Source organism: Podarcis melisellensis, assembly GCF_964234715.1.
Source record: "Podarcis melisellensis genome assembly, chromosome: 5".
NCBI classification, from domain to species: domain Eukaryota; kingdom Metazoa; phylum Chordata; class Lepidosauria; order Squamata; family Lacertidae; genus Podarcis; species Podarcis melisellensis.
The window spans coordinates 2,311,555-2,338,264 of NC_138537.1; the positions used below are offsets into that span (position 1 = coordinate 2,311,555).

A 26,710-nucleotide genomic window follows, 5' to 3' on the forward strand; every position below is an offset into this window, starting at 1 on the left:
GACCTCTGAGCTGCCAACCTTGCAGGGTTGGCATCAGTATCTGTGGGCACTGCCAGGGTTCCTGCCCCCCAGTGAGTGACACCTGCCCCGGACTCTCTTTTTAAAAAGTCCTTACTTAGCTGTGATTCCTGCACTTACTGGGGTTGGACGATGAGTCTTGGGGTCTCTTCCAATTCTAAGATTCTATGGCCTTTTGTAGCTGCCATCTTTATTTTTGAAAAAGCCCTGTATGGATACGAGGGATGGCTGACTTAATCACATTAGGTTTCTTGGCTGGAGAACCACAGTCCAATATTTGGAGCAGTGCAGCTTCCAAAGGATTGCTGTGTTTCGGTTCTCAAATTGTTTTCAAAAGTACAAATTAGGAAGATTTAACTTTAAATGTGAACTGAATGTAGTTTCCACCCATCTGTGAATTGATTACTTAACTCCCCACCCCCTTCATCAATAGTTTATCAAGGTTTTCACATTTTATTTAAACACCTAATGATTCCTTTACTGTTTCCTTGCTTTGCCCTTACCTCAAACAAAGGCATAGATGCTTCCCCTGACCCAAAATTCTAAATTTTCTGCTGCTCCAGAGGTTGTTTTCTGCTGCTCCAGAGAAGCGGACACGGAGCAATGGATCCAAACTACAAGAAAGAAGATTCCACCTAAACATTAGGAAGAACTTCCTGACAGTAAGAGCTGTTGGACACTGGAATTTGCTGCCAAGGAGTGTGGTGGAGTCTCCTTCTTTGGAGGTCTTTAAGCAGAGGCTTGACAACCATATGTCAGGAGTGCTCTGATGGGGTTTCCTGCTTGGCAGGGGGTTGGACTTGATGGCCCTTGTGGTCTCTTCCAACTCTATGATTCTATGATTCTATGAAATAATTCAACCCACTCTTAATATGGTAACACAGAATATTTATGTCTTTATTGGGACCATTTTTGTGCCGCTCCTCAGCAAATAAAGGCTCCCAGAGCAGCTTACAGACTATGAAAACAAGGCAGTCTCTTCCCACGGATGTACAATAGAAAAAAGAAAAACATGGTACACAAAGGAAAAGAGACAAAGAGGGACGAGGAAAATCAAACTCAAGCAGCAATCTCTAAACAGTTGTTCTTCTAATGACCAGCTAATAATCTAGATAACACAAACATAACTGAAATAAAATAAGAAGAAAATAACTTCTGGTCCAGGGTTGGGGTACGGATTGAGGCACCAGGGTCACCGAGATTAGGCTATCATGACCTGCCATTTGCTATGGGAAGTGTGTGTGTGTCTCATTCATAGGGTGGGGACCAGGTGGTACTTTGTTGGGGACCCCATCCATCCTGCACCCATCCCCAATTCCCCAGGCGCCTTTAGCCTTCTCTGACCCCACTGCAAAGCCAATTCCATCACCTGGACAGGTGGCTGAGACCTGTCTTCCAGATGACCTCTCTTATCCCTAGTCCAGCATCCTGTTCTCACAGTGGCCGACCCAATGTGCCAGTTTGCATTTCCTAGTGCCGAAAGTATTGCCCTGATGTGTAGAGATCTTTCCTATTCTACTCAATTCAGGAGGGTTCTGGAAGCTCCTCTGCGGGAAAGAAACAAGCAGAAGGTTCATGTTGTTTGGGTTATTCCTTCAGAGAAGATGAGTACAGTTGGCTTAAATTGGTTCTCTTCTCTCTTTCTGTCAAGGTCATGCTGGCGATAATAGTGAGGCCAGAAGGAGCCTGGGTTTCTCTTTCTATCTCTTTTATTTCTGGTGTGGTGTTCTATACATAGTATGCTATAGTGTTAAGGTTTAGTCTTATTACAAGTTATTGTAAGTTTACGTTAAGCCTGCTGCAACTGGATTTCTTATGGACAGGGCCAATCCTGAATGTAATGGATTTGAGACCATTATGTTCATTTGTCTTCAGTAGCAGTAAAGCCAACAAAGGTGTCAACAAAGGTCCGTATAGTAAAAGCTATGGTTTTCCCAGTAGTGATGTACGGAAGTGAGAGCTGGACCATAAAGAAGGCTGATTGCCTAAGAATGGATGCTTTTGAATTATGGTGTTGGAGGAGACTCTTGAGAATCCCATGGACTGCAAGAAGATCATACCTCTCCATTCTGAAGGAAATCACCCCTGAGTGCTCACTGGAAGGACAGATCTGAGGCTCCAATACTTTGGCCACCTCATGAGAAGAGAAGACTCCCTGGAAAAGACCCTGATGTTGGGAAAGATGGAGGGCACAAGGAGAAGGGGACGACAGAGGACGAGATGGTTGGACAGTGTTCTCAAAGCTACCAGCATGAGTTTGACCAAACTGCGGGAGGCAGTGGAAGACAGGAGTGCCTGGCATGCTCTGGTCCAGGGGGTCACAAAGAGTCGGACATGACTAAACGACTAAACAACAAAGCAGTAAAGCTCAGCTGGATGAAATACAATGGCCTCTGGTCTATTTGTTGGGAATCCTGCAACACGTTCAAGTTGTTATGCTGCCAACTATACATTGGGATCTACTCTGGATCAATACTGAGTAGAACTTCACTGACAAGATGCCCATTATGGGAAACCCACAAACAAGGACTTGAGCAACTCTTTCCTTCTATGGTTTACAACAACAGTTGTTCAGCCACTCGCACTGAAATAATAGCACTTATATTGCAGCCTAGGGCACAGTCCTATGCAATTCACATGGTGCCCCATGGGCTTCAGTGGCTTAGGACTGCAGCCACAGAGTATTCTAAGGACTCCACGTTGCCTCGCACAACAACCTTGCTGGGTAGGTTTGCCTAATCCCTAGGTTGTAGAGGTGGAAACCTGGGACTAGGCGAGGGTGGTTTTGCTTTGGCAACAGGGCCAGATTCACCAAAATGTGCCACGGATTTTCTTTTTTCTTGTCACTGCATTTTAGATACAATGAGCTTAATACGATACGATAATCTTTTTTGTCATTGTCCCATACAGAACGACAAATTTGAAAACCTACATCAGACATTCAGAAGCCAACAAGCCTGCTATCCCAGCTATCCCAGCCTGGTTAGCCCCCTAAAAACTCTGATACCCCATAATTAAATACAATATACTCCCACAGAGACTCCTTACACTGCGTTTAAAACCAAAATCGCATTTGAATAGAAACTGTTTCTCAGGTGGCTGGTCCTCGTCTTTATAACCCTGGACCTTCTTCCAGAAGGCAGAAGCTAAAAGAGATCGTTTCCGGGGTGTGCACTATCCTGCACTATCTCTGCCGCTTTCTTATGGCACCTGGAAGCATAGATTTGATCCAAGGTGTGGAGAGTGCACCCAATTATTCTCTCTGCAATCTTTACAACCCTGGACAGCCTTGTTTTTCCCCTGACCATGCAGCTCCCAAACCACACACAGAGACCATAAGTTAATGCACTCTCAACAGTACAATGGTAAAATGCCATCAGCAGGTCCTTTGAGAGATTGTTTTTCTGGAGGATTCTCTTAATGCTCATAGAATCATAGACTGGAAAGAACCCCGAGTGCCATTGATGCAGGAATCTCAGGTAAGCATCCAGCTCAGGTGTTGAAACACCTGAGTTATCAGGAGAGAAGCTTGCAATGGAAAAAACCCAAGGAGGATCATGTTCAGATGTTCCTCAGATACCACATTCCTGCACTGAAGTGGGCTGACCTAGAAGAACCCTTCCAATTCTGCAATTCTATGAACACTAGTGGAGCTGTTAGCCGCAATGACTATACTCTGCCTCAATAGCTGGAGGCAGCGATGCTTCTGAACGCCCGTTGCTGGAAACCACAGGAGGGGAGAGCGTTGCTCTTGTGCTCAGCTCCTGCTTGTGGGTTTTCCCCAGGCATCTGACTGGCCCCTGTGAGAACAAGATGCTGGACTAGATGGGCCATTGTCTTGCAGGCAGCTGTCAGGCTTCTAGAGAACTGTGGCTCCTTTCAACAGGGGAGATCTTTCCAGACCCTGTGGTTAAATCCTGTGTGGCCCTGAACCCTGCAAAAGGAGCTTTTGCCATTCCAGGATGGTAGCTCAGAGCAGCTGGTTTGCATCCAGAAGGTCCCTGGTCCAATCCCCGGGCTAATCCTGGGAAAAGTCTGCAACTTTGGAGAGCTGCTTCCAGCCTGAGACGATGCCCACGATGAGCTAAATGGTTGGACTCAGCACACAGTTTCCTACATTATAAGGCCGGGTGGGGATGTTGCACCTCACAGCCCTTTCAGTAACAGCCCCTCACCCTCTTTAGCAACATTTCAAGGGGAATAAACACAACACATTCATCACAAAAGGAAAATCCCCAATTCGCCGGACGTTCAGAAGCCAAAACTCCCCCGAGCGAGGGAATAACCCAGCTTGTTTCGGTTTCCGAGGAAAGACATTAGCCCCGTGTAGGTCTCGATGAGGAGGGGCTCATGGGCCACCTCCACCCCGGCAGTTCGGCCAGCTGTGGGATCCGTTCTTTCGGCATTCTGGACTGCTTGAACCAGCATAGCAGTGAAGGCAGAGATCTGCAGAAAGGCAGGAGAAGAATCCGGTCAGGCTGGCCACATTTTGGGGGGAGCTGCTGAACAGGACAATAGATTTGTAGCCTGGTGTAGTAATAATTTATGCTGGGCCATCATAACCTTGCAGATAGAAAGAGGAGGCTTTCTCTGCACAGTGCAAACTGTGGAACTCCCTCCCACACGAAGCAGGAAGCCACAAATACATTCAAATGCAAATCTCCCGCACTCCTTCTACGCAAGGATGCAGAACTGCCCTGGAATTCTTGGAGAACTAACCCAGGACAGGAGAAGTAGGCACAGGGAAAGATAGCTGCATCAATTTTGCCCAAGATTCCAGTTTTTCCACTCTTCAGTTCTCCAAATTTCCACATCATTTTGGAAATCTTTTTTTTTAAAAAAAAATCCACATGAAAATTCAGCAATATTTTAGTGCAATTTTCTCCTAATGTACACATTTACATGCTGTTTTGTCCAATGCAGACATATGTATTTATTTATTTTGCACACTTCACCCTACCATATGCATTCTTGTATGCCATACTTGGCTGGCAAACTGCATTGCAAAATTCAGAGAAGTGTGAATCTTGAAGGATCTCGGTGCTTTGGTTCACACACCCTGCAAAATTAGGTCTACTTGCCTACAAGTGCCAAACCAAAACAAAATTTTATCCCATCCTCATTTCTCAAGTGTGGTTGGGTGCTAAGGATGCCCACATATTAAAAATACCCCGACAGGAATGGCCAAAGCTAGCCAGCCACTGTGCACATTCTGTGGGTCGCTCCCATTGCAACCGAAAGAAAACAACAGCCTGTCTAGGAAACCAAGTGACACTTGGCCGTCTGCAGCAAATAACATTTGAAACTGAATCCCGGCCATCTCGCTGCTGAGAATGCTGAGGAACCAGGAATCTCCACTTGTCCTTCTACCACCCCTCTGCCACCTCCCCAGAGAACATTTTGTCCCACACTGGAAATATGCTGCAGGCTCATGGGGTGCATGAAAAATCCTCCTCCCGCCCCAATTCCTGCTCTGAAAGTCTCAGGAGCTTTCGGAATCTTGTGCACACGAAAGATGCTGCCTCTTTCTGCCCCCATTCAGAGATCGGGGATTAAAAGCGGTCCGTGGCAGTGACTTCTAACACGCCGAGGCAGCCTCAGAACCTGGGGAGGACAAAGGAGGTTGGGTTACACGCCAGGCAGACAGACAGACCCCGTGGAGAGATGCCAAAATCTCGAGAGTAAACAGAGAGAGCAGGGCCGTCTTAAGCATATCCGGCGCCATGGGGCAAAGCTCCCTCCAGCGCCCCCCCCATTTCCCAGATTTTTTTAGGGAGGGCGGCTCCTCCAGCGGGGAAGAGGCGGAGGATGGAAGTGGCGCTTCCTGGCTCAGCTGGCCTCTCTGTGCCATGTTGGCCATGGCAGATGGACGCTCCAGGCATGGCACTGCTTCAGCGCGGCATGGCAGAGGTGGGCAAGGGCGGTGAGCTGATGCCAGGAGGTGCCGTGTCCAGCCTCCACCTCTTCCCTGGCGCCCTCCAGAACTGTGCGCCCTGGCACCCCATGCCACTAGCCTCTATGGGTAAGACGGCCCTGAGTGAGAGACACAACTCGGGAAGAAGTAGCTGGTGGGTGTTTGGGGGAAACAAAGCCATGTTGCTCATGATTAACCCCCTGTTGCCTCTTTACACAGGTTCACACACATCGCTTCAGAGTTCACCATGGAGATTGCAAGCTCCTCAGTGCAAAGAACTGTATTTCTGGAACTAAGCAATTAATGGGTAGTGAGAATTGCCAGCTCAGTTCCAGGCCAGATGTGATGCTCAGCTGGGGTGGGGTGAGAAATTCGATTTCGTTCCCACTTAAAGGAGGACCTACTCAATTTGCACTTTCTGAAACAGTGCAGGAACCCAAACACAGCCCTCCGTGGAATCTGCACTTCTCTGAAACCCTCAATGCAGTTTTCCAATAAAGTTATTTGTGCAAAATGCATATATACCAGAGTAAAGCGTGCACCAAAATTGCTTTGCAAAAAAATTATATATTAGGCAAAATTGTATTCACAAATCTGTACATTAGGAGAAATCTGGAAAAAAGTGCTAATAAATGTTCATGAGGACAAGGAAGGAAGGAAAGAAGGAAGGAAGGAAGGAAGGAAGGAAGGAAGGAAGGAAGGAAGGAAGGAAGGAAGGAAGGAAGGAAGGAAGGAAGGAAGGAAGGAAAGGAAGGAAGGAAGGAAGGAAATAAGCTGCTGTGGAAATAAGGAGAACTGAAATTAAGGCTGAAAATAACAAGAAACCAAATTTGGCAGATTCACCCATCCCTCTGCTTCTAGGGCTCTGAATGTCAAGAAGCAGGTGGAAATCTGTCCCCTTCATCTCAACCTTTATCACTCCCTCCAGGCCTTAATCAGGCCCCAAAATACGTTTTCATTTCAGCTACGTTTTCTTCCGCCACAGAAGCTGGAGTGTGAATGTTTGGAGAGGTCTCTTCCCTGAGCAGCAGGAATGCCGTGGTCATTCAATGCCACCACCACCCCTCGGCTGAGCCAGTTGCAGCCACAGGATTCCCTGCCATGCCAATCTAGTACTGCAATAAAGTTGCTTATCCCAACAAGCTCAGCCGGAAGAACCGATTGCAGGCATTAGGAGTGTGTGATGAAGTTGGCCAATATCCCTCAAGTGCAAGAGCAGCTCACCCTTCTCAAATACGCTGACATCACAGAAAAGTCACTGATTCGTCATCTGCAAATGCAAATCTTTGGAGACAGGTGTCTCCAGGCACTATCCTGAATGGAAATTGGCTTGGGGTTTTCCTGCCCACCAGGAAGTGATGCAGACACCTTCTTGGGAAAGGAGAGGGCACTTTGGAATCCGGGTCATGCTACCTTGCCACACCAAAAAGCCCCAAACCAAATCCTATCCTGGGTGGATGGCTGCCTCAGCGCCTGCTCATCTTGAGACAGGGCCTTTCCTGGGCTGCGCCTAGATTGAGGGGTTCCCTCTCAAGAGAGTGGACTGGCTCCCTCCTTGGTTATCCATCCACCATCAGGCTGAGACCTTCCTGCCCAGACGGGACTTTGGAGACTAAAGTGCAGAAGATGTTGATTGCTGGGCTGACAAATTGGAATTTAATTGCTGGTTCCAAATGTGTTCTATTGTATTTTAACTTGTTTCTTCTTATTACTCCTTGTACCTCGCGTTACATACGCTTGAGGTTACAGACTCCACTAACCCAGAAATAGTGCTTCAGGTTAAGAACTTTGCTTCAGGATGAGAACAGAAGTTGTGCTCTGGCAGTGCGGCAGCAGCAGGAGGCCCCATTAGCTAAAGTGGTGCTTCAGGTTAAGAACAGTTTCAGGTTAAGTACGGACTTCCGGAACGAAATAAGAACCGTATTTTTCGCTCTATAAGATGCACCAGACCACAAGACGCACCTAGTTTTTGGAGGAGGAAAACAAGAAAAAATATATTCTGAATCTCAGAAGCCAGAACAGCAAGAGGGATCACTGCGCAGTGAAAGCAGCAATCCCTCTTGCTGTTCTGGCTTCTGGGATAGCTGCGCAGCCTGCAGTCGCTCCATAAGACGCACACACATTTCCCCTTACTTTTTAGGAGGGAAAAAGTGAGTCTTATAGAGCAAAAAATACGGTACTTAACCCGAGGTACCACTGTATAATGTTTCAAAAAAATTCTGTGTTGCCTTGAATCCCAACTTGGGAGAAAGCCATGTCCCGTTCCTGGGGAGATGTCGTTGTGGGCTGGGAGCAAACCCTCCCCTGCGCCATTGAATGGTCCTTGGCCATGTCACCCTTAGGCCGTCCAATTCAGACGGTTTGGGGGCATGGCGCAGGCTATTTAAACTGCCCATGGCTGAGGACTCGCCCCTGTTTTTCTCCCTGCTCGGTCAGTTCTCCCTCCCTTAGGTTAAGCTCTTTTATCTCCTGACCTTGCTATGGACCTCGGTTGGTCACCTTGATCGTCCAAGGGGCCTGGGAGGAATTTTTCCACTTGGCAAATTGGCACCGGCCATTTGGTTTTTCTGCCTACCTTGTAGCAAATCATCACAACTTTGTAAGGTTTGGCGGTTAGGCCTTGGAATATTAGGTTGAAGGGGAAGGGAGGTAGAGGCCATCACCCACCCCTCCGAATTCAAGGGTATTGTGTTAAAGGAATTGGGGGGCGTGGTCTCCGTCCGAAGCCCCAGGCGGGGGGCTAGGGCCATGGCACGACCCCTAGCGGTGACCCTGGGGGAGTCCCTAATTGATGTGCATCAGCAGGACTCCCCCTACTGGTGGTAAACCCTTTCAAGACTCCTGCAGATAGACAGGAGTCAGATATAGTTGTGTGGTTTCCTAAGCAAATACCACTCAATAAAGTGGTGGCCTTTTTCGCCTTTTAACCAAATATACTGTTTCAGGTGTATTTATTTCATTTCCCAGGAAGGTTTGGGACCTTGCCACGCAAACACGGGATAAAAATGCATTAAACAGAAATACTAATAATTTATTCTCCCCTCCTTCACCACCCGCTTTTCCTGCAGTGAAGCTCTAAGTGGCTGCAGCAAATCCTAGCTGGAAACCTGGTCTAAACCCCATTTTTAAAAGGGGGCAATAAAATCTAACCAGAATGGACTATTACAGGACAAGCCTAGCTAGTAGTAGGTTATGAAGCCAAAATGTCTAGGCTGGGCTTAAACTTCAAGTTCCTGCATCTGTTTGCTTCTGCTCAATCTCCAAGGTCTCTGCTGCCCTGGTAGACTGTGTTATTTGCTTGCATGCTTTCTGGCGGACTGCCCTATTTTGCTGCTGTAAAATCTAAAAGGCGGTGTTTTGTGTGTTCGTGCCTCACGTGTTGGTCCCTTTCCACCGGAGGTACGTTTTCTGCTGCAAGTATTTGGGATTGCTGAAAAGCGATTGCACCTGGAGTCCTACAAATGAAAGGTTCGGGGCTGGAGGGGCGACCTGAGAAGTCCGACCCACGTGCGGTTTCACCCCTTGCTCTCCCAAGATGATCTCAGAGCCCGCAAGCTCCCTCCCTCCTTGCCCTCGGAGTTTGTGGGATTCCTAGCAGCTCCTTCATCTCTTGGAGCGTGAAGGGTTCCATTCTTGCCAAATCGGATGTTTTCCTGACACCACTTGGGCGAGAAATCCACCCCGTCTCGTTGAAGGAAAATAAAACCTCTTTTCTCTCCTTTTCCTTGTGCCCGCGAGGGAGGGGGGGTTGAAAAAGGGACAACTTCCCAACGCTCCCCAAAGCTGGATTAAAGCACTCGGAGGCGACGGAGCGTCCCTTTGAACAAGCCCCTCCGCACTCCCTCTCTTGCTCTGTTTTCCACAGGGAGATCCGGTTACTAACATCCTTACGAGTGTGCAGATGGGGAGATAATTTGGGGAGGAGGAAATATTGTTTTTGACCTGAGCATGTGTGGTTTCAAATCGATGGTTGTGGAGCTTATATTTCACGCTGCGGGGAGAAGGGGGGCATATGCCACTCACTTCCTGTTTACATTAAGGCACCAGGAATCCATTATTGCATGATCTCAGTTTCATGCCATGATGCTTATCTGATGCCCACTGTGGCTACCGCAACTGCGCACACATCCCTCCTGCATTTCTCCATTTGGAAATTTATGTGGAGGGCTCAGTCGCCTATGCAAGTCTTCTTTAACCTGGGATTAGCCGCAGGTGAGAAGAAGGGCTATTGGCTGATGGACTCAAGGGCATCCTGATCAAATTTGCAGATGACACCAAACTGGGAGGGGTGGCTAACACCCCAGAGGACAGGATCACACTTCAAAAAGACCTTGACAGATTAGAGAACTGGGCCAAAGCAAACAAGATGAATTTTAACAGGGAGAAATGTAAAGTATTGCACTTGGGCAAAAAAAAGGAGAGGCACAAATACAAGATGGGTGACACCTGGCTTGAGAGCAGTACATGTGAAAAGGATCTAGGAGTCTTGGTTGACCACAAACTGGACATGAGCCAACAGTGTGACGCGGCAGCTAAAAAAGCCAATGCAATTCTGGGCTGCATCAATAGGAGTATAGCATCTAGATCAAGGGAAGTAATGGTGCCACTGTATTCTGCTCTGGTCAGGCCTCACCTGGAGTACTGTGTCCAGTTCTGGGCACCACAGTTCAAGGAGGACACTGACAAACTGGAACGTGTACAGAGGAGGGCAACCAAAATGGTCAAAGGCCTGGAAACGATGCCTTATGAGGAACGGCTAAGGGAGCTGGGCATGTTTAGCCTGGAGAAGAGGAGGTTAAGGGGGGATATGATAGCCATGTTCAAATATATAAAAGGATGTCACATAGAGGAGGGGAAAAGGTTGTTTTCTGCTGCTCCAGAGAAGCGGACATGGAGCGATGGTTCCAAACTACAAGAAAGAAGATTCCACCTAAACATTAGGAAGAACTTCCTGACAGTAAGAGCTGTTTGACAGTGGAATTTGCTGCCAAGGAGTGTGGTGGAGTCTCCTTCTTTGGAGGTCTTTAAGCAGAGGCTTGACAACCATATGTCAGGAGTGCTCTGATGGTGTTTCCTGCTTGGCAGGGGGTTGGACTCGATGGCCCTGGTGGTCTCTTCCAACTCTATGATTCTATGATTCTATGGTGGCTACCAGCCACAATTGCCACTAGCCACAATGACCACGGCTGGACGCAGCAATGCTTCTGGAGACCAGCTGCTGGAAGCAACAGGAGGAAAAGGACTCCTTTGCTCAAATGCTCCTTTGCTTGCTGGTTTCCCACAGGATGGGTCATTGGTCTGATCCTGCAACAGGCTCTTCTTAAATTCTTATGCAGGGAGAAATTTGGATTGGTGAACATTTCTATGCAGATTTCTCAAACTGGGTATTGTGACTGGAGCATCCTTCAAAGTCCACACTTCCCTGCAGTTTGTTGTGTAGTTCTCCAATAATTAACAAAGGAGTGCAAGAATGTGTCTGTTAGGAAAAGCGTGTGCATATACCTCAGTGAAAACATAACAATATACTATACATGGGAAACTTGCTTGCAAAAATGTGTCCATCAGTCAGAATTGCAAACAAAATGAGTGTTTTGTATTTGTTTTCGTTTGGGAGTTGCCTTGTTACTTTTAAAATGAAAGGTGGTCTATAAATTACCTTCAATTTTTTTAAAAATAATTTAAATACTTTAGCAGGTGGATGCACTAATATGGGAGGGCCTCTTTTAAAAACCAAATGAATCACAAACTGATGTGAAAATGTGTGAACCAAGCTTAAGATTGGGAAAATGAGAAACCTAAATTGACAGTTCCATCGGCCTCTAATTATAGGTCGGTACCAATCCTCAGAGCGTAATTTTAAAGAAAAGCAGTCCATGGAAGGTGCAAATGGGAGTGGAGAATGGGTGCGTGGGGAGAGGGGCTTAACCCTCTCCCTGTCAGCCGTTTCCCCACTCAGAATTGCCTTACTCTAAGCTGCTCTCAAGAGAGAGGTTGGTCGCAAGATGAGCTGCAAGGGAACTCTCTGTTATTTTTTTAATTGTTACCATTAACATTGGGATGTCCACTTTGGAAGCTACTGGATTATACCCTTGGTATGTCAGGGAATACAGTAGTACCTCAGGTTAAGTACTTAATTCGTTCCGGAGGTCTGTTCTTAACCTGAAACTGTTCTTAACCTGAAGCATCACTTTAGCTACTGGGGCCTCCCACTGCCGCTGCTGCACCATTTCTGTTCTCATCCTGAAGCAAAGTTCTTAACCCGAGGTACTATTTCTGGGTTAGCGGAGTCTGTAACCTGAAGCGTCTGTAACCTGAAGCGTATGTAACCCGAGGTACCACTGTACTCTGAAGACGAAGGCTGGGGAAGGCAGCAGCAGGCAGATCAGTTCAGAAGAGGAAAAAGAGGGTTGTCTGTTTGTGTTGGCAACATGATGCTGTAATAAAAAGGACTATAAAACTATCAACGGCTCGTTGATTCTGATCAGGGAGCTACCGAAGGGAGAGGGGGGAAACTCCCCTGCCTGGCACAGTATTACTATTAGCCCAATCCATTTTGTGAGTCCTCTTGACCCATTGTGGCCCACCTGGCAGATGGTGATAAACCTCTGGTTGATGTTCTTCACGGGATGCTCTGTGAAGGTCGTGTAAGGCATGTCGGTGGAGAAGGGGTTCCAGCGCGCCAGGAGAGATGGCTCTCGCTGTTTGTCCCAGAAGATCCTCAGGCCTTCTCCCTCCCTCCTAGAAAGTGAAACATTTGGACAGGTGAGGAGCGCTGTCTTTTTCGGCAGACAGACCAAGGAGAGCAATTTGTTTGTTTCTTTCATTTATATACCACCTTTACTTCCCAAGGATCTCAAACTGGTGTACACGGTTGTTCTCTACCCACAATTCACCCTCAAAACAACCCTGTGGGTTAAGGATAGAGGTGGTAACTTGCCCAAGGTCACCCAGTGAGCTTCGTGGCTTGTTTGGGGATTCGAACCCTGATCTCCCAGGTCCTAGTCCAATGCTCTAACCATTGAGCCACAATGGCTTTCTTGTTCCATAGAATGAGGCCTGGAGAACGCTAGAGGAGGCACAAGAATCATAGAGTTGTATAGTTGGGACCCCGAGGGACCCCTGCAATGCAGGAATCACATATGACATATGGCCACCCAACCTCTGCTTGAAAACCTTTGGTGAAGGAGAATCCACCAACTCTTGTGGGAGACTGTTCCACAGCTCTTACTATCAGAAAGTTCTTCCTGGTATGAACTATGCAGAACTGGCAAAAGTGACAGACAGATTAAGAGAAAAAGACAACAGTGACTTTGAAAAAGAATGGGAACCATTTATATTAAACTTGCAGAAACAAAGAAAGTCTATAGACTTGATGGTAGGATTTAAATGAACATCCATATTATTAGTATTAGAAAATGTGTAGAAGATAGAGAAATAATATGGTGTATTCATTGTTATTTTTATGTTTTTAGGTTTGATGTTATTGTATAAGTATGTTATTAGTAGCTGTTTCTTTTAAAGAGGCAGCAACGTGGGCGAAAGGAGTAACAAACCGGAAGCGGAAGATTGGGGAAGCCTAGGAGGGGAAGGAGGTAGGAATGCATAGTAAATGTTATGAATATGAGATATGTAATGAATGAAAAAGAAAAATGAGTATTTCTTATTTTTAAAAGAAAGTTCTTCCTGGTGTTTAGTCGGAATCTCCTTTCTTGCAAGTCGAAGCCATTGGTTTGGGACCTACCCTCTGGAGCTGCAGAAAACAGAGGTCAAATGGCCACCTGTCCATGCTTTGTTAGCTGAGATTCCTGCATTGCAGCGTGTTGGACTAGATGACCCTTGCGGGTCCCTTCCAGTTTCACAATTCTATGAGGCTGAGAAGGGTGGAAAACAGAAGCATTGTGAGTTGTGAGTGTTTGGGGGTGGTTACAGGAACACGCCGATTTAAAGGAACTAGACTCAACTGTTTATGATTCTCTCTCTGTGTTCATTGTGGGGGGTTGCTTTTTTTAAAAAAAAAGTATTCGTAGGTACACTGAAACTAATGCTACTTTTTATTTTTCTTAAGTAAAAGAGACAGATTAGATGTTTAGAAAAAAAAATATGGGGGGGAGACAACAGGTTTCCCATTTCAGATGTAATTACTGTAAAACCTCCCAAACACCTCTGCTGTGGGTGCCAAAACTCTGGCTTGGGTTTGTATTGTCTGAGAAATGAGCTAAATAAACCTTTATTTTGCTCCCTCCCTGAGACGATCCCACAAGCAGGCACTCTTTGATGGCTTCCAAGTTCTGGAACACGAAAAGCAAAAAGCGTCTCAGGAACAAAACGTTTCCCAAGACCTGGTTTGTTTTTGTTTTTTTCCCATTCAGAAAGCACCTGGCTCGGAACATAAGTGAAAAAAATGAAAACAAAGCACAGATCTCGTCTCCTGCCTCTTTGCCAATTTCCGATATTTAGTATTTTGATATTCAAGCTCCACCTCTGATTTTCTATCTAGCTAAGGAACATAAAAAGAGCCTTCTGGTCAATGGCCCATCTAGTCCAACATCCTGTTTCTCACAGTTGCCCTTTCTGGGAAACCCACAAACACAATCTGGACTCAAGAGCAATTCTTCCCTCCTGCGGTTTCCGGAAACTGCTAGCCAGAGGAATCATTGCCACTGACCAATTCTAGGTGGCCTCAAGAGAAGTTTAGCAGCAAGATCAAGGGAAATAATTTGTTGTTGTTTAGTCGTTTAGTCGTGTCCGCCTCTTTGTGACCGCCTGGACCAGAGCACTCCACGCACTCCTGTCTTCCACTGCCTCCCGCTTTTTGGTCAAACTCATGCTGGCAGCTTCAAGAACACTATCCAACCATCTCATCCTCTGTCGTCCCCTTCTCCTTGTGCCCTCCATCTTTCAGGGTCTTTTCCAGGGAGTCTTCTCTTCTCATGAGGTGGCCAAAGTATTGGAGCCTCAGCTTCAGGATCTGTCCTTCCAGTGAGCGCTCAGGGCTGATTTCCTTAAGAATGGAGAGGTTGGATCTTCTTGCAGTCCATGGGACTCTCAAGAGTCTCCTCCAGCACCATCATTCAAAAGCATCCATTCTTTGGCGATCAGCCTTCTTTATGGTCCTGCTCTCTCTTCCATACATCACTACTGGGAAAACCATAGCTTTAACTATATGAACCTTTGTTGGCAAGGTGATGTCTCTGCTTTTTAAGATGCTGTCTAGGTTTGCCATCGCTTTTCTCCCAAGAAGGGAAATAATAGTACCGCTCTATTATGGACTTCTGTGCCCAGTTCTGGGTACCACAATTTAAGAAGGACGTTGACAAGTTGGAAGGTGTGCAGAGGAGGGCGACCAAGATTATCAAGGGTCTGGAAACCAAGCCATATGAGGAACAGTTGAGAGAATGCTTAGCCTGGAAAAGAGGAGACTGAGAGGAGATATGATAGCCATCTTACAATATCTCAAGGGTTGTCCCATGGAAGAGGGAGTAAGCATCTTCTCTGTTGCTGCTCCAGAGGGTAGGAGCTAAACCGATGGATTCAAATGAGAAGAAAAGAGATTCAGACGAACCCTTAGGAAGAATGACTGATGGCAAGAGATGTTCAACAGCAGAACAACCTCCAAGGATCTCCTTCCTTGGAGGTTTCCAAGCAGAGGTCAGATGGTCATCTGTCATAGATGCTGGGGAACAGGACGCTGAGAGGAGATATGATAACTACCTTCAAAGATCAAAAGGGTTGTCACATGGAAGATGGAGCAAGCTTGCTTTCTGCTGCTCCAGAGGATAGGGCCCAATCCAATGGATTCCAGTTACAAGAAAGGAGATCCTGACTAAATTTCAAGAGCTGTTACACAGTGGAATGGCCTCCCTCAGAAGGTTGTGGGCTCTCTTTCCTTGGATGTTTTTAAGCAGAGGTTGGATGGCCATCTGTCATGGGTGCTTTAGCTGAAATTCCTGCTTAGCCAACTCTACAATTCTAGGTGAAATATACTCAAAGTTGAGAGTAGATTCCATGTGTGATGGCCTGGGAATCTGATTCAGAGGCTGAACCGGAGGAATCCCAGCCTGCACAGGAGTCCCTGCCTCCAGGGCCGGCTGAGCTGGGGCAAGGCCTTGATTCTGAAGCGCCTGCACCTGTGCCAGATCCTCAGGAGCAGGCACCAGGTGAATTCACTCTGGCTCCGGAGGTGATTGAGGACCCATTGCCTACAGGTGCTCCTCTCCCAGCCCTGTCAGGGGAAGGTGAGGCTGCCTCTGGGTCCAGTAACCCTCCAGCCTCTCCGGAGCTGCAGAGGCTCAGGGCAAAGAGGCGGAGGGAACTGGGTTCTCTCAGGAGGAGTGCTTGCCTTAAGGCCAGGAGAGGTGGGTCACCTGTGGGCCAGGTCCAGTCAGCCCGGTCCCAGGTTGCGGGAGCAACAATGTTGGAAACCTGTTTCTGCCAGCACCCAGACCTGTTTTCCCCGGGGGTTCCCAACCACGCCTGGCTTCTTGCTTTGGACCCCGCTTCGCCCTTGGTGGACAGTCTCCAGACCCTCGGCCCAAGACCGGACTCTGACCACGCCTCATGGTAAACCCCCCAGGACCAGCACACCATGCTCTTTATTCAGCTCATAGTGGTGAGGAGGAATGGAAGTTCCCCCAGAATGTCTGCTTTATATACATTATTTACACAATGGGCCCCACATGATTGGCTAATTCCGGGATTCTCACGTAGGCCAATCAGGTTGCGGATACACTTCCACCTGGAGCTGGATTGGGTGGCTCCTGTGGACCAATCAGACTGCTGCATTCTGGATCCTATTGTTCTAGGACCAATCAGACTGCTGCATTTTGGATCCTATTCAACTCAGTACATAACACTAGGATTCTAGCATTCATTTATTCTATTTTTCTATGAAATGGTCAGGGAGGGAAGAGGGTGGGGGAATCAAGTCTATGGTTTAGTGGTTAAATCAAGAATCAAAACGTCATCACCATAGCAATAAGTTCACCATGAGCCCATTCTCTTCTCTCTTCAGATATTGCCCTTTCCAGTCTTTCCCCCAAGTTCCCCCTATTGTCCTTTTTTGCAAGCACCTTTCTTCCCTCACCCAGAGCTACAGAGGAGCACCCATTCCGATGACTAAAGCAGCACAACGGTGGCTCCCATCCTCTTTGTCTGCCTGAACCTCTCCTCCCTGCAAACCTCAGAGAGGGAATTAAAAGGGTAGCCCCAGGCGGCACGCCAAAATTTACGAGGAAATGCAGACACGAATTCTTGCTCCGCAGGCTGGGCGTGGAAGCACAGCAAGGGGGAAAGTGTGTGTGGGGGGGGACGACAAACATGCTGGAAGAACCGGTGGCCCAAACCCTTTCCTCCGTCAAAACCCGCAAAGGCTTCTCTCCCCAGCAACGTAGGACGCTGCAGCCTCCATGTTTGTTTATGTTAGCGACCCAAAGGAAGTGAAAAGTTGGCACCTCAGAGGGCAAGTGGGCACTGGTGGGTTTTGCTGACTGTGTGACATCAGGAGAAGTTTCTTTCTTCCCTCCATAATGACAAGTCAGTACCCCGAGAGTTTGGCACGGAGTCAGACAAAACCAATTTTTTGTGTTGGTGTTTTTTTCCAGAGAGCGCTTACAATTCTATCCACGGGCCTGAGCTGCTCCAAAACCCAAAAAGCAGCTGCTGCCTTTATGTTCTCCAGAGTTACATGGCGCACGACCAAAAAACCTTCCAAAAGGCTTTGGGCTCAACCAAGTTAACTATCTGCTGTCCAGCCTGAGCAGGAGGCTGTCAGCGGGGGGGGGGGGGGACAGACACAGGCTCCAGGGGGGACACGACTGAACTCTTTGAACCGATGATCTGGGAGGACCACCAGAGGCAATAGCAGTGGTTTTCAAAGGAGAGGAGGGCAAGGGAGGAAGGAAGACTCAAAGGCAAAGAAACATTTAAACATTTCAACATAGCATAGCATTAAAAAATACCGTATTTTTTTGCTCTATAAGACTCACTTTTTACCTCCTAAAAAGTAAGGGGAAATGTGTGTGCGTCTTATGGAGCGAATGCAGGCTGCGCAGCTATCCCAGAAGCCAGAACAGCAAGAGGGATTGCTGCTTTCACTGCGCAGCGATCCCTCTTGCTGTTCTGGCTTCTGAGATTCAGAATATATTTTTCCTTGTTTTCCTCCTCCAAAAACTAGGTGCGTCTTGTGGTCTAGTGCATCTTATAGAACGAAAAATACGGCATATACAACCAAAAACAGTATCCATGCCATGCCCCTCTTCAAGAGCACTGGGTATTCTTCTACAGTTCTCCACGACATATTGTTGTGAGCAGAGATTTCCAACTTGGGCAAATATGGAAGATCAGAAAAGAGAAAGGCTTCTTTGTGCTAATGAGGAGAGGAGAATTTGTTTGACTCGAATTAGACCTAATATAAATGAGATTGCCTGGGAAAAGCAAGCTCACACCTCTCATAATAATCAACTTAAGGAATGTATATAAAGGGCTCGTTTATCATTATATCGGGGAAATTATTTGTCTTCTTGTGTAGCTTCATTGTTTTATATTTTCTGGGTGCCACATGATCATATTATAAAGTAGTTGTGTTCTAGGTTATAAATCAAGCACTGCAAGGAATTCTCCACTCCACCCCCCCTCCGGCAATATGTATTTCTTACTAATTAAAAAAATGGTGCAGCATGAGCAATTTTTTCTTCTGAAAGTGTGGCTGGGGGAAAAATGTTTGAGAACCACTGGTCTATACTAATGAAACTATGGAACTCGCTGCCACAGGAAGTGGTGCTAAGCACCAATTTGGATGGCTTTAAAAAGAGGGTTGGGAAAATCCATGGAGGAGAGGGCTGCTGAAGGCTACTGGTCAGGGAGGGCTCTTGTGGTCAGATCCTGCTTCCTACAGATATCTGGTTGGCCACTGTGAGAGCAGGATGCTGGACTAGATGGGCCTTCTTATGTAACCCTCCGCAGTGCATAATCACAGAAGCACAGATTTACAGAGTTGGAAGGGTCCACTGGGGGTCATCTAGTACACCCCCTACAATGCAGGAATCTTTAAGCCGATGCCAGACTCGAACCCATGACCCCAAGTTCAAGAGTCTCATGCTCTACCAACTGAGCTACCCCTCATAGCTGAAGAACCCCTGACGTCGGGCGGCCATTCTCTCCAGGCTCCCTCTCCTGCCTCTCACTCCCCTTTTCTCATGCACTGGTTCTGCCTTCCAGGGCGGTGCAACTCTGAGCAGAGACTACGCCCTTGAAGCGACGCAGCCAAAGACCGGGATAATTACAGTGTTCAGCAGCCCAGTTTACAAGGCAGCCTAAGTGCCGTCCCAAAATCAAAGTGGGAAATGGAGAGAGGGCTTTACTAGCGACTTAGTGAGATATTATTCATGCTTTTGAAGAGCGTTTTCTTTCCTGAGAGAGGGAGGCAAAGCTAGAATTAATGGACACTTAGGCCCAAAGTATCCTGGCTATGTCTCATTTCCCCTGACCCAATCTTCCTCCCATCCCTCCTGGAAGTTTATTTCTTCATGCAGCACACCGTTGAGCTGTGGAACTCTCTCCCACAAGATGCACTGATGGCCATCAAAGTAGATCACTTGAAAAGAGGTTTGGATAAATTCATGGAGGAGAGCTATCAGCCACGACAACCATGCCATATTTGGCCAAATAAGGGCGACCGTCCACGATTTCCCCTGTCATCCTGAAAGAGGCCTGTGTCCAATTCCTGCCCTGGGCTTGGTTGTTGTTACTGCTGCTGCTGCTCTCGTCAACCCTAAGGGCCAGCGTAGCAGACAATGCCTTTTGGCGATAATCCCACCGGGATTTTCGAATCTCCTCTTTGTGTTCCTCTAATTACCCGCATGGTTTCAGGAGATAAATCACTTAGGGGAAGCACTTCAGGCTGCGGGTTTGGGCGCTTCCTGCAATGAATCCCCTTTGCCGCAAAATGCATTTCGGAGGACATTCTAATGCGGCACTTTAAGCAAACAAACGGGTTTGGGAGTTAAGCAAGTGAGCAGCGACTACTGCTTAACGTGAATCAGTGAGATTGGGGAGGGAAGTCAAAAGTTGTGGGTCCAATAAGCATGTGTGTTTGTGTTTGTGTGTGTTTGTGTCTTAGTTGTCTATCTGGCCCAAGACACTTTGCAGCCCCAAGCAAAGGATAAGGTGGCAGCCTCCCCACATTCCGTGCACAAAATCTGACTGTGTTAGCATCTGAATCTTAATTCAAACCTGTAAAGGCAGCCTCCCCACCTCCTCCTCCTCACCAGAGGAAGGCAGGGCTCTTTAGGACAGGCCACATGACAGAACCCCTGGTTCTGCCCTCCCAGTGCCTTCCCTAATTCCCTAATTCCCTACTTCTCCCAGCTCCAGAGCTCCCTTGCGTGAGGCAGTGGCAGCATCCAAATGGCAGGGCAGTCCTGTCCTCCGAACCTTACAGACCTACACTGGCTCCCAGTACGTTTCCGAGCACAATTCCAAGTGTTGGTGCTGACCTTGAAAGCCCTAAACGGCCTCAAAGGCCCAGTAGACCTGAAGGAGCGTCTCCACCTCCATTGTTCTGCCTGGAAACTGAGGTCCAGCTCCGAGGGCCTTCTGGCGGTTCCCTCCCTGCGAGAAGTCAAGTTACAGGGAACCAGGCAGAGGGCCTTCTCGGTGGTGGCGCCCGCCCTGTGGAACGACCTCCCACCAGATGTCAAAGAGAAGAACAACTATCTGACTTTTGGAAGACATCTGAAGGCAGCCCTGTTTAGGGAAGCTTTTAATGTTTGATGCATTACTGTATTTGAATATTTTGTTGGAAGCTGCCCAGAGTAGCTGGGGAAGCCCAGCCAGATGGGTGGGATATAAATATATTATATTATATTATATTATATTATATTATATTATATTATATTATATTATATTATTATATTAATAATAAAAATGTTGTGTTGTGTTGTGTTGTGTTATTATTATATTTATATTATACAAAACTAGGATAGTTCATGACACTCATAGATAGAGGTACAATAAGGCATCAATGTCTCTTCTGATCTGGGTTGGCCACACGCAGCTCTCTTTCAACTCTGCTGCAGTTTGACTTCTGACATGAAAAAAAGCTCCCTTATCTGCCTAGCTGTCTCTCCTGTGGTGGAAGTTTACACACTTAACTAATGAGCATCCTGCTGTTCCATTCATTCCTATGCAAAGGAAACACAATGCAAAACTGGAGGCCATAATAAATGACATAGAATCACAGAATTGTAGAACAGGAAGGGACAATGAGAGTCATCTAGTCCAACCCCCTGCAATGCAAGAATCTTTTTGCACAACATGGGCCTCGAAGCCACAACCCTGAGATTAAGAGTCTCATGCTCTCCTGACTGAGCTCCTGTTTGTGGGCTCAAAGCAATAACAGTGGATACGGATCAATGTTCATTCTGCATGTGGAACTAATGAGCAAACGCTGGCCATTTTTGCTCCTATTTCAGCTGGGATTCTCAGGCTTCCCAACTCATAATCCACCTTAGATTTTGTGATTGAGGTGAGCAGATTCTCCCCTTTCTGTTGTGCTACTGTTCCCTGGCTTAGCTCTGCACCTTTCAAGGGATGCTGGTGGCACTGTGGTCTAAACCACTGAGCCTCTTGGGCTTGCCGATCAGAAGGTCGGCGGTTTGAATCCCCGCGATGGAGTGAGCTCCCACCGCTCAGCTCCAACTCCTGCCAACCTAGCAGTTCGAAAGCACACCAGTGCAAGCAGATAAATAGGTACCACTGTGGCAGGAAGGTAAACAGTGTTTCTGTGCGCTCTGGCTTCTGTCACAGTGTCCCGTTGTGTCAGAAGCGGTGTAGTCATGCCAGCCACATGACTCGGAAAGCTGTCTGTGGGCAAACCCCAGCTCCCTCGGCCTGAAAGCGAGATGAGTGCCACAACCCCATAGTCACCTTTGACTGGACTTTACTGTCCAGGGGTCCTTTACCTTTTACCTGCATCTTTGAACCTGCTCTTTGATTTAACCAGGGGATATTCTTTAAATGCACATGTGCAGTTTGCTTTAGCTCTACACCTTCTTTCTCTCCCATGCAGGTCAACGACACAGGTAAGCACCTGGTGAAACTGCCCCAAAGAGGAGCCTGGCGGGATACAAGGAGAAGAGAGGCCTTGATCTTACTGGAGATGTTCTGTCCCAGCTGCAGGTACCAGAAACCCAGTATGGCCAACATTGCATAGAAGGTTTGTCGGTGATCATAAGAAGATCAGAAGAGCCAGACAGAAGATCAGAAGGACAGAGGTGGCCAGAGGATCAAAAAGCCCTGCTCCAAAGGAGGGGCAACGGCCTTTTAAAATTGCCTTCTGAGAGGTAGAGAGAAAGTGAGATGGAGTCAGACATCGCCAAGGGACTGATTTGGCATTATCTGGCTGGGCTGGGCTGGCAGGAACACACCAAACCCCTGAAGGGGCAGAAAGCACACCCTAAATAATCAGCATGACTCAGGTGCGAGGAGGGCATTTAACTAGATCGTCCTTTCAGATCTTGGTTGGATGTTTGTTTCTTATTTTAATTCTCAATCTGGAGGGGGGGCAATGGGGAGGCTGCAGCACCAAACCCACAAACTTGGCTCCCAGTGGCATTTTCTCTTCCAACGTGATGGCAGCCATCTGCTTTCCTCCGCTGGGAGACTCGTGCCAGATTGACGAGCAAGACCGGGCACGCTCCGAATGGCATCGCCAATCCACAACGTCCTGGCTTCTCTCGTTCCTGTACCCCGTCCAACAGAACGGATACTTGAATCATCGCAAAGTGGGGAGGAACCAAAAAAAAAAAAGCGCCAACCAGCTCAGCCCCTTCCTCCAAACACCAACCCGGGCTGTAATCGAAATTGAAACACACAGAACTGCTAGATTAGGCTGCAGGGCCTATCTTCCCCAACCTCCTGTCCTCACAGTGGCCAACCAGATGCCTCAATGGGAAATCTCCAGGATTCGAACACAGCTCCCCACTCCTGTGGTTTTCGCCAACTGGTGTTTGGAAGCCTTTCTGCGTCTGACTACGGCGACACAGCATAGCCATCACAGCCAACAGCCATCAATGGTATAAATCCATTACAAATGGTCTGTGGTTATTTCACTGACATGTTGCACAAGACCCCCCACAAAAACAATAAACCAGTCTGGAGGGCGCTAACACTTCCTTTTCCTAGCTTGAAAACTACTAACCAAGTTGGGGGCTGGAGTCATGTCCAGCTTGTTGTGGCCTTCACAATGGGGCCTCTGCTGAGCCACTGGGAGATAGGGATGGTGGATAGAATAGAATAGAATTAGAATTAGAATTTTATCATTACGGTCATTTTTGCAGGAGGCAGTGGAAGACAGGAGTGCCTGGCATGCTCTGGTCCATGGGGTCACGAAGAGTCGGACATGACTAAACAATTAAACAACAACAACATTACAGTCATAGACCAGTTCCGGCTCACTTAAAATATCAGGAAAATCATAAAACACAACAGGAATACATAACAGTATATATACTGTATATATGCTGGTATAACAGAGACCACTATGTAAGGATACCAGCTGAATAAATGACAGCCATTTGCCACAAAAAAATGGAAAAATTCCAAAAGTTCTTCGGAAGACAACTGACAAAGATTAAACTTCAGCAAAGCCAACTTTAGCCTTCTAACATGGAATATCGCAATCTGGCCTAAAAAGGCACCTGACCCGTCCTTTGTTAAATTCATCCAAGGTTATGACCGTATTTTTACAAGAGACATGGAGTACAAGCAAAATAGATGTCAACGGTTTTTCCTCGTTCTGCCTCTCAGGATCACCAAGAATATAATAGAATCTTAGAACCAGAGAGTTGGAAGGAAACCTGAGGATCATCTAGTCCAACCCGCTGCAATGCAGGAATATGCAGCTGTCCCATATGGGAATCGAACCCGCAACCTTGGCATTATCGGCGCCATGCTCTAACAAATGAACTAAGTATGTCTGGGCCTTTGGCCTGATAGGAACTTAAGAGGACCCTGATGGATCAGGCCATAGGGAGCCCATCTCACCAAGCATCCTGTGGCCAGTCAGATACCCTTTTGGGAAACCCCCAAGCAGGATTGGAGCCCAAGAGCCCTCTCCCCTCCTATGGCACAGGAAACAGTGATGGCCATTGACTGGGATGGCGTGCAAAGAAGATCCATCAAATTCATGGCGGAGAAGAAGAGGGCTATCGATGGCTCTAGCAAGAATAGCTCTGCTCTGCCTCCACTGATGGAAGCAGCTTCTGGATCCCGGTTTCTGGGGACCACGGGAGGCAAGAGCTGCTCTTGTGGTGGGATCCTGCTTACTGGTTTCTCATTGGGGTATCTGGTCCTGCTCTGTGAGAACAGTAGGCCGGACTAGATGGGCCTGATCCAACAGACTCTTCCTGTGTTCTTATGCTTCCATTGACCCCTGGCTGCAGCCCTCCTGGAGATGCAGCCAAAGGTTGACCCTGGAGCTTTTTGCATCCAAATAGATCCTCTGTTGGCGACAGCAGCCACGAAATTAAAAGACGCCTGCTTCTTGGGAGAAAAGCAATGACAAACCTAGACAGCATCTTAAAAAGCAGAGACATCACCTTGCCGACAAAGGTCCGTATAGTTAAAGCTATGGTTCTCCCAGTAGTGATGTATAGAAGTGAGAGCTGGACCATCAAGAAGGCTGAACGCTGAAGAATTGAGGTTTTTGAATTATGGCGCTGGAGGAGACCCTTGAGAGTCCCATGGACTGCAAGAAGATCAAACCTCTCCATTCTGAAGGAAATCAGCCCTGAGTGCTCACTGGAAGGGCAGATCCTGAAGCTGAGGCTCCAAGACTTTGGCCACCTCAGGAGAAGAGAAGACTCCCTGGAAAAGACCCTGATGTTGGGAAAGATGGCGGGCACAAGGAGAAGGGGACGACAGAGGACGAGATGGTGGGACAGTCTTCTCGAAGCTACAAACATGAGTCTGACCAAACTGCGGGAGGCAGTGGAAGACAGGAGTTCCTGGCGTGCTCTGATTCATGGGGTCATGAAGAGGTGGACACAACTAAACGACTAAACGACTAAACAACAAACAACAAGGTCCTCTGTCCCCTAAGCCACAACCTCTTCTCAGTGCTCGGGGCCATCTGAGCATCTCAGGCATGCCCATTAAATCTTATACAATCTGAGCGCTGTCTGCACGCCAGCCCCAAATCTCTTGCAATGCTCTACAGTGAGGTGGAAGACTCTTAGATTGCGCACATGCCATCCTTGGGCCAGCGAGGGTGGGCTAGAGGAAGGACAGGAATCCTGTATTCCTTCCAGCAAACGCAAGGACCTCGGCCAGCAAATTCTCCCCGGCCTTAGAATTTGTACTCTCTCCGGGGTGAATATTTAGAGCCCTCAAGGGCAGAGCAAGGAGAAAATGGTTTGACATGTTGCCTGGAAATAACCCTTGGGAGCGCCTTCCTTCTCCTTGCGCGCCCCCCTCCCTTGGGGACATCCATCCCTCCTGCAGCCAGTGGGAAGACTGCCACCTGCTGAAGAACAGAGTGAAACTCAGCTGCACTCTTGCCTAATCCCCCGTCCAAAAACCAGCAGGCACCCAGCCTTCTCAAGCGCATGAGATCACTTGCCAAGGGCATTTTGGCTCTCCGTGAACAGCATTGCCTCATCCGTGGAATAATGGGTGGTACAGACTTCCCCACACTGTTTGGCTTACAAACCTCTCCATTCCCCCCCAACACACACACACACGGATAGGTTATTCTCTCTGACATAAGCTCATGTGTGAGTTGCCTGCAGCAAACACTCCTTTGCAGAGGTGGGACACCATCTCTTCTCAAACATGGAAAGTCCATAGCACAGGTACTGTGCTTGTTCAGAGGGCCTCCTCACTGCCCCAAACTAGGCCTTAATCCACCATGGGGCATGTTGTACATAGAATCATAGAATCATAGAGTTGGAAGAGACCACAAGGGCCATCGAGTCCAACCCCCTGCCAAGCAGGAAACACCATCAGAGCACTCCTGACATATGGTTGTCAAGCCTCTGCTTAAAGACCTCCAAAGAAGGAGACTCCACCACACTCCTTGGCAGCAAATCCCACTGTCGAACAGCTCTTACTGTCAGGAAGTTCTTCCTAATGTTGAGGTGGAATCTTCTTTCTTGTAGTTTGGATCCATTGCTCCGTGTCCGCTTCTCTGGAGCAGCAGAAAACAACCTTTCTCCCTCCTCTATGTGACATCCTTTTATATATTTGAACATGGCTATCATATCACCCCTTCACCTCCTCTTCTCCAGGCTAAACATGCCCAGCTCCCTTAGCCGTTCCTCATAAGGCATCGTTTCCAGGCCTTTGACCATTTTGGTTGCCCTCCTCTGGACACGTTCCAGTTTGTCAGTGTCCTTCTTGAACTGTGGTGCCCAGAACTGGACACAGTACTCCAGGTGAGGTCTGACCAGAGCAGAATACAGTGGCACTATTACTGCAAGCTGCACATTGTGACTGCAAGCTGGGTCTTGGGAGGTAGAGAAAGAACCACAAAAATGATTCTAACCAGCTCCAAAGGACTTATGTGATGACCAAATCTAAGTTTTGGGCTTCTCTCTTTTTCATATTTTCTCAGTCGTAAGTTCACTACTCTACACCAGTTGGCAATTTTTTATTTTTATTTTTTTTAAAAGCAAATTCAAAAGCACATTAGTAATAGTGTGTACAAAAGTTTTGCATAACTGCTATATGCACTTTTTGCAATGCAATTTCCCCTTATCTAATGCACTTCAAATGCTGCTT

General features: G+C 47.5%; 1 protein-coding gene across 2 annotated transcripts in view; it reads right to left on the minus strand.

The window, feature by feature from the left end:
* Positions 1–2,835: 2,835 nt before the first annotated feature.
* The window catches only part of TPRG1 (tumor protein p63 regulated 1), a 44,592-nt gene continuing 20,717 nt past the window's right edge, over positions 2,836–26,710 (minus strand). For both annotated transcript variants that reach the window (XM_081911397.1, XM_081911398.1), the window contains exons 5-6: positions 12,517–12,670; positions 2,836–4,464 (exon numbers count right to left, since the gene is read on the minus strand). In XM_081911397.1, the coding sequence (XP_081767523.1) occupies positions 4,270–4,464; positions 12,517–12,670 (349 nt within the window). In that variant the 3' untranslated portion in view covers positions 2,836–4,269. The remainder of the gene's footprint in view (positions 4,465–12,516; positions 12,671–26,710) is intronic.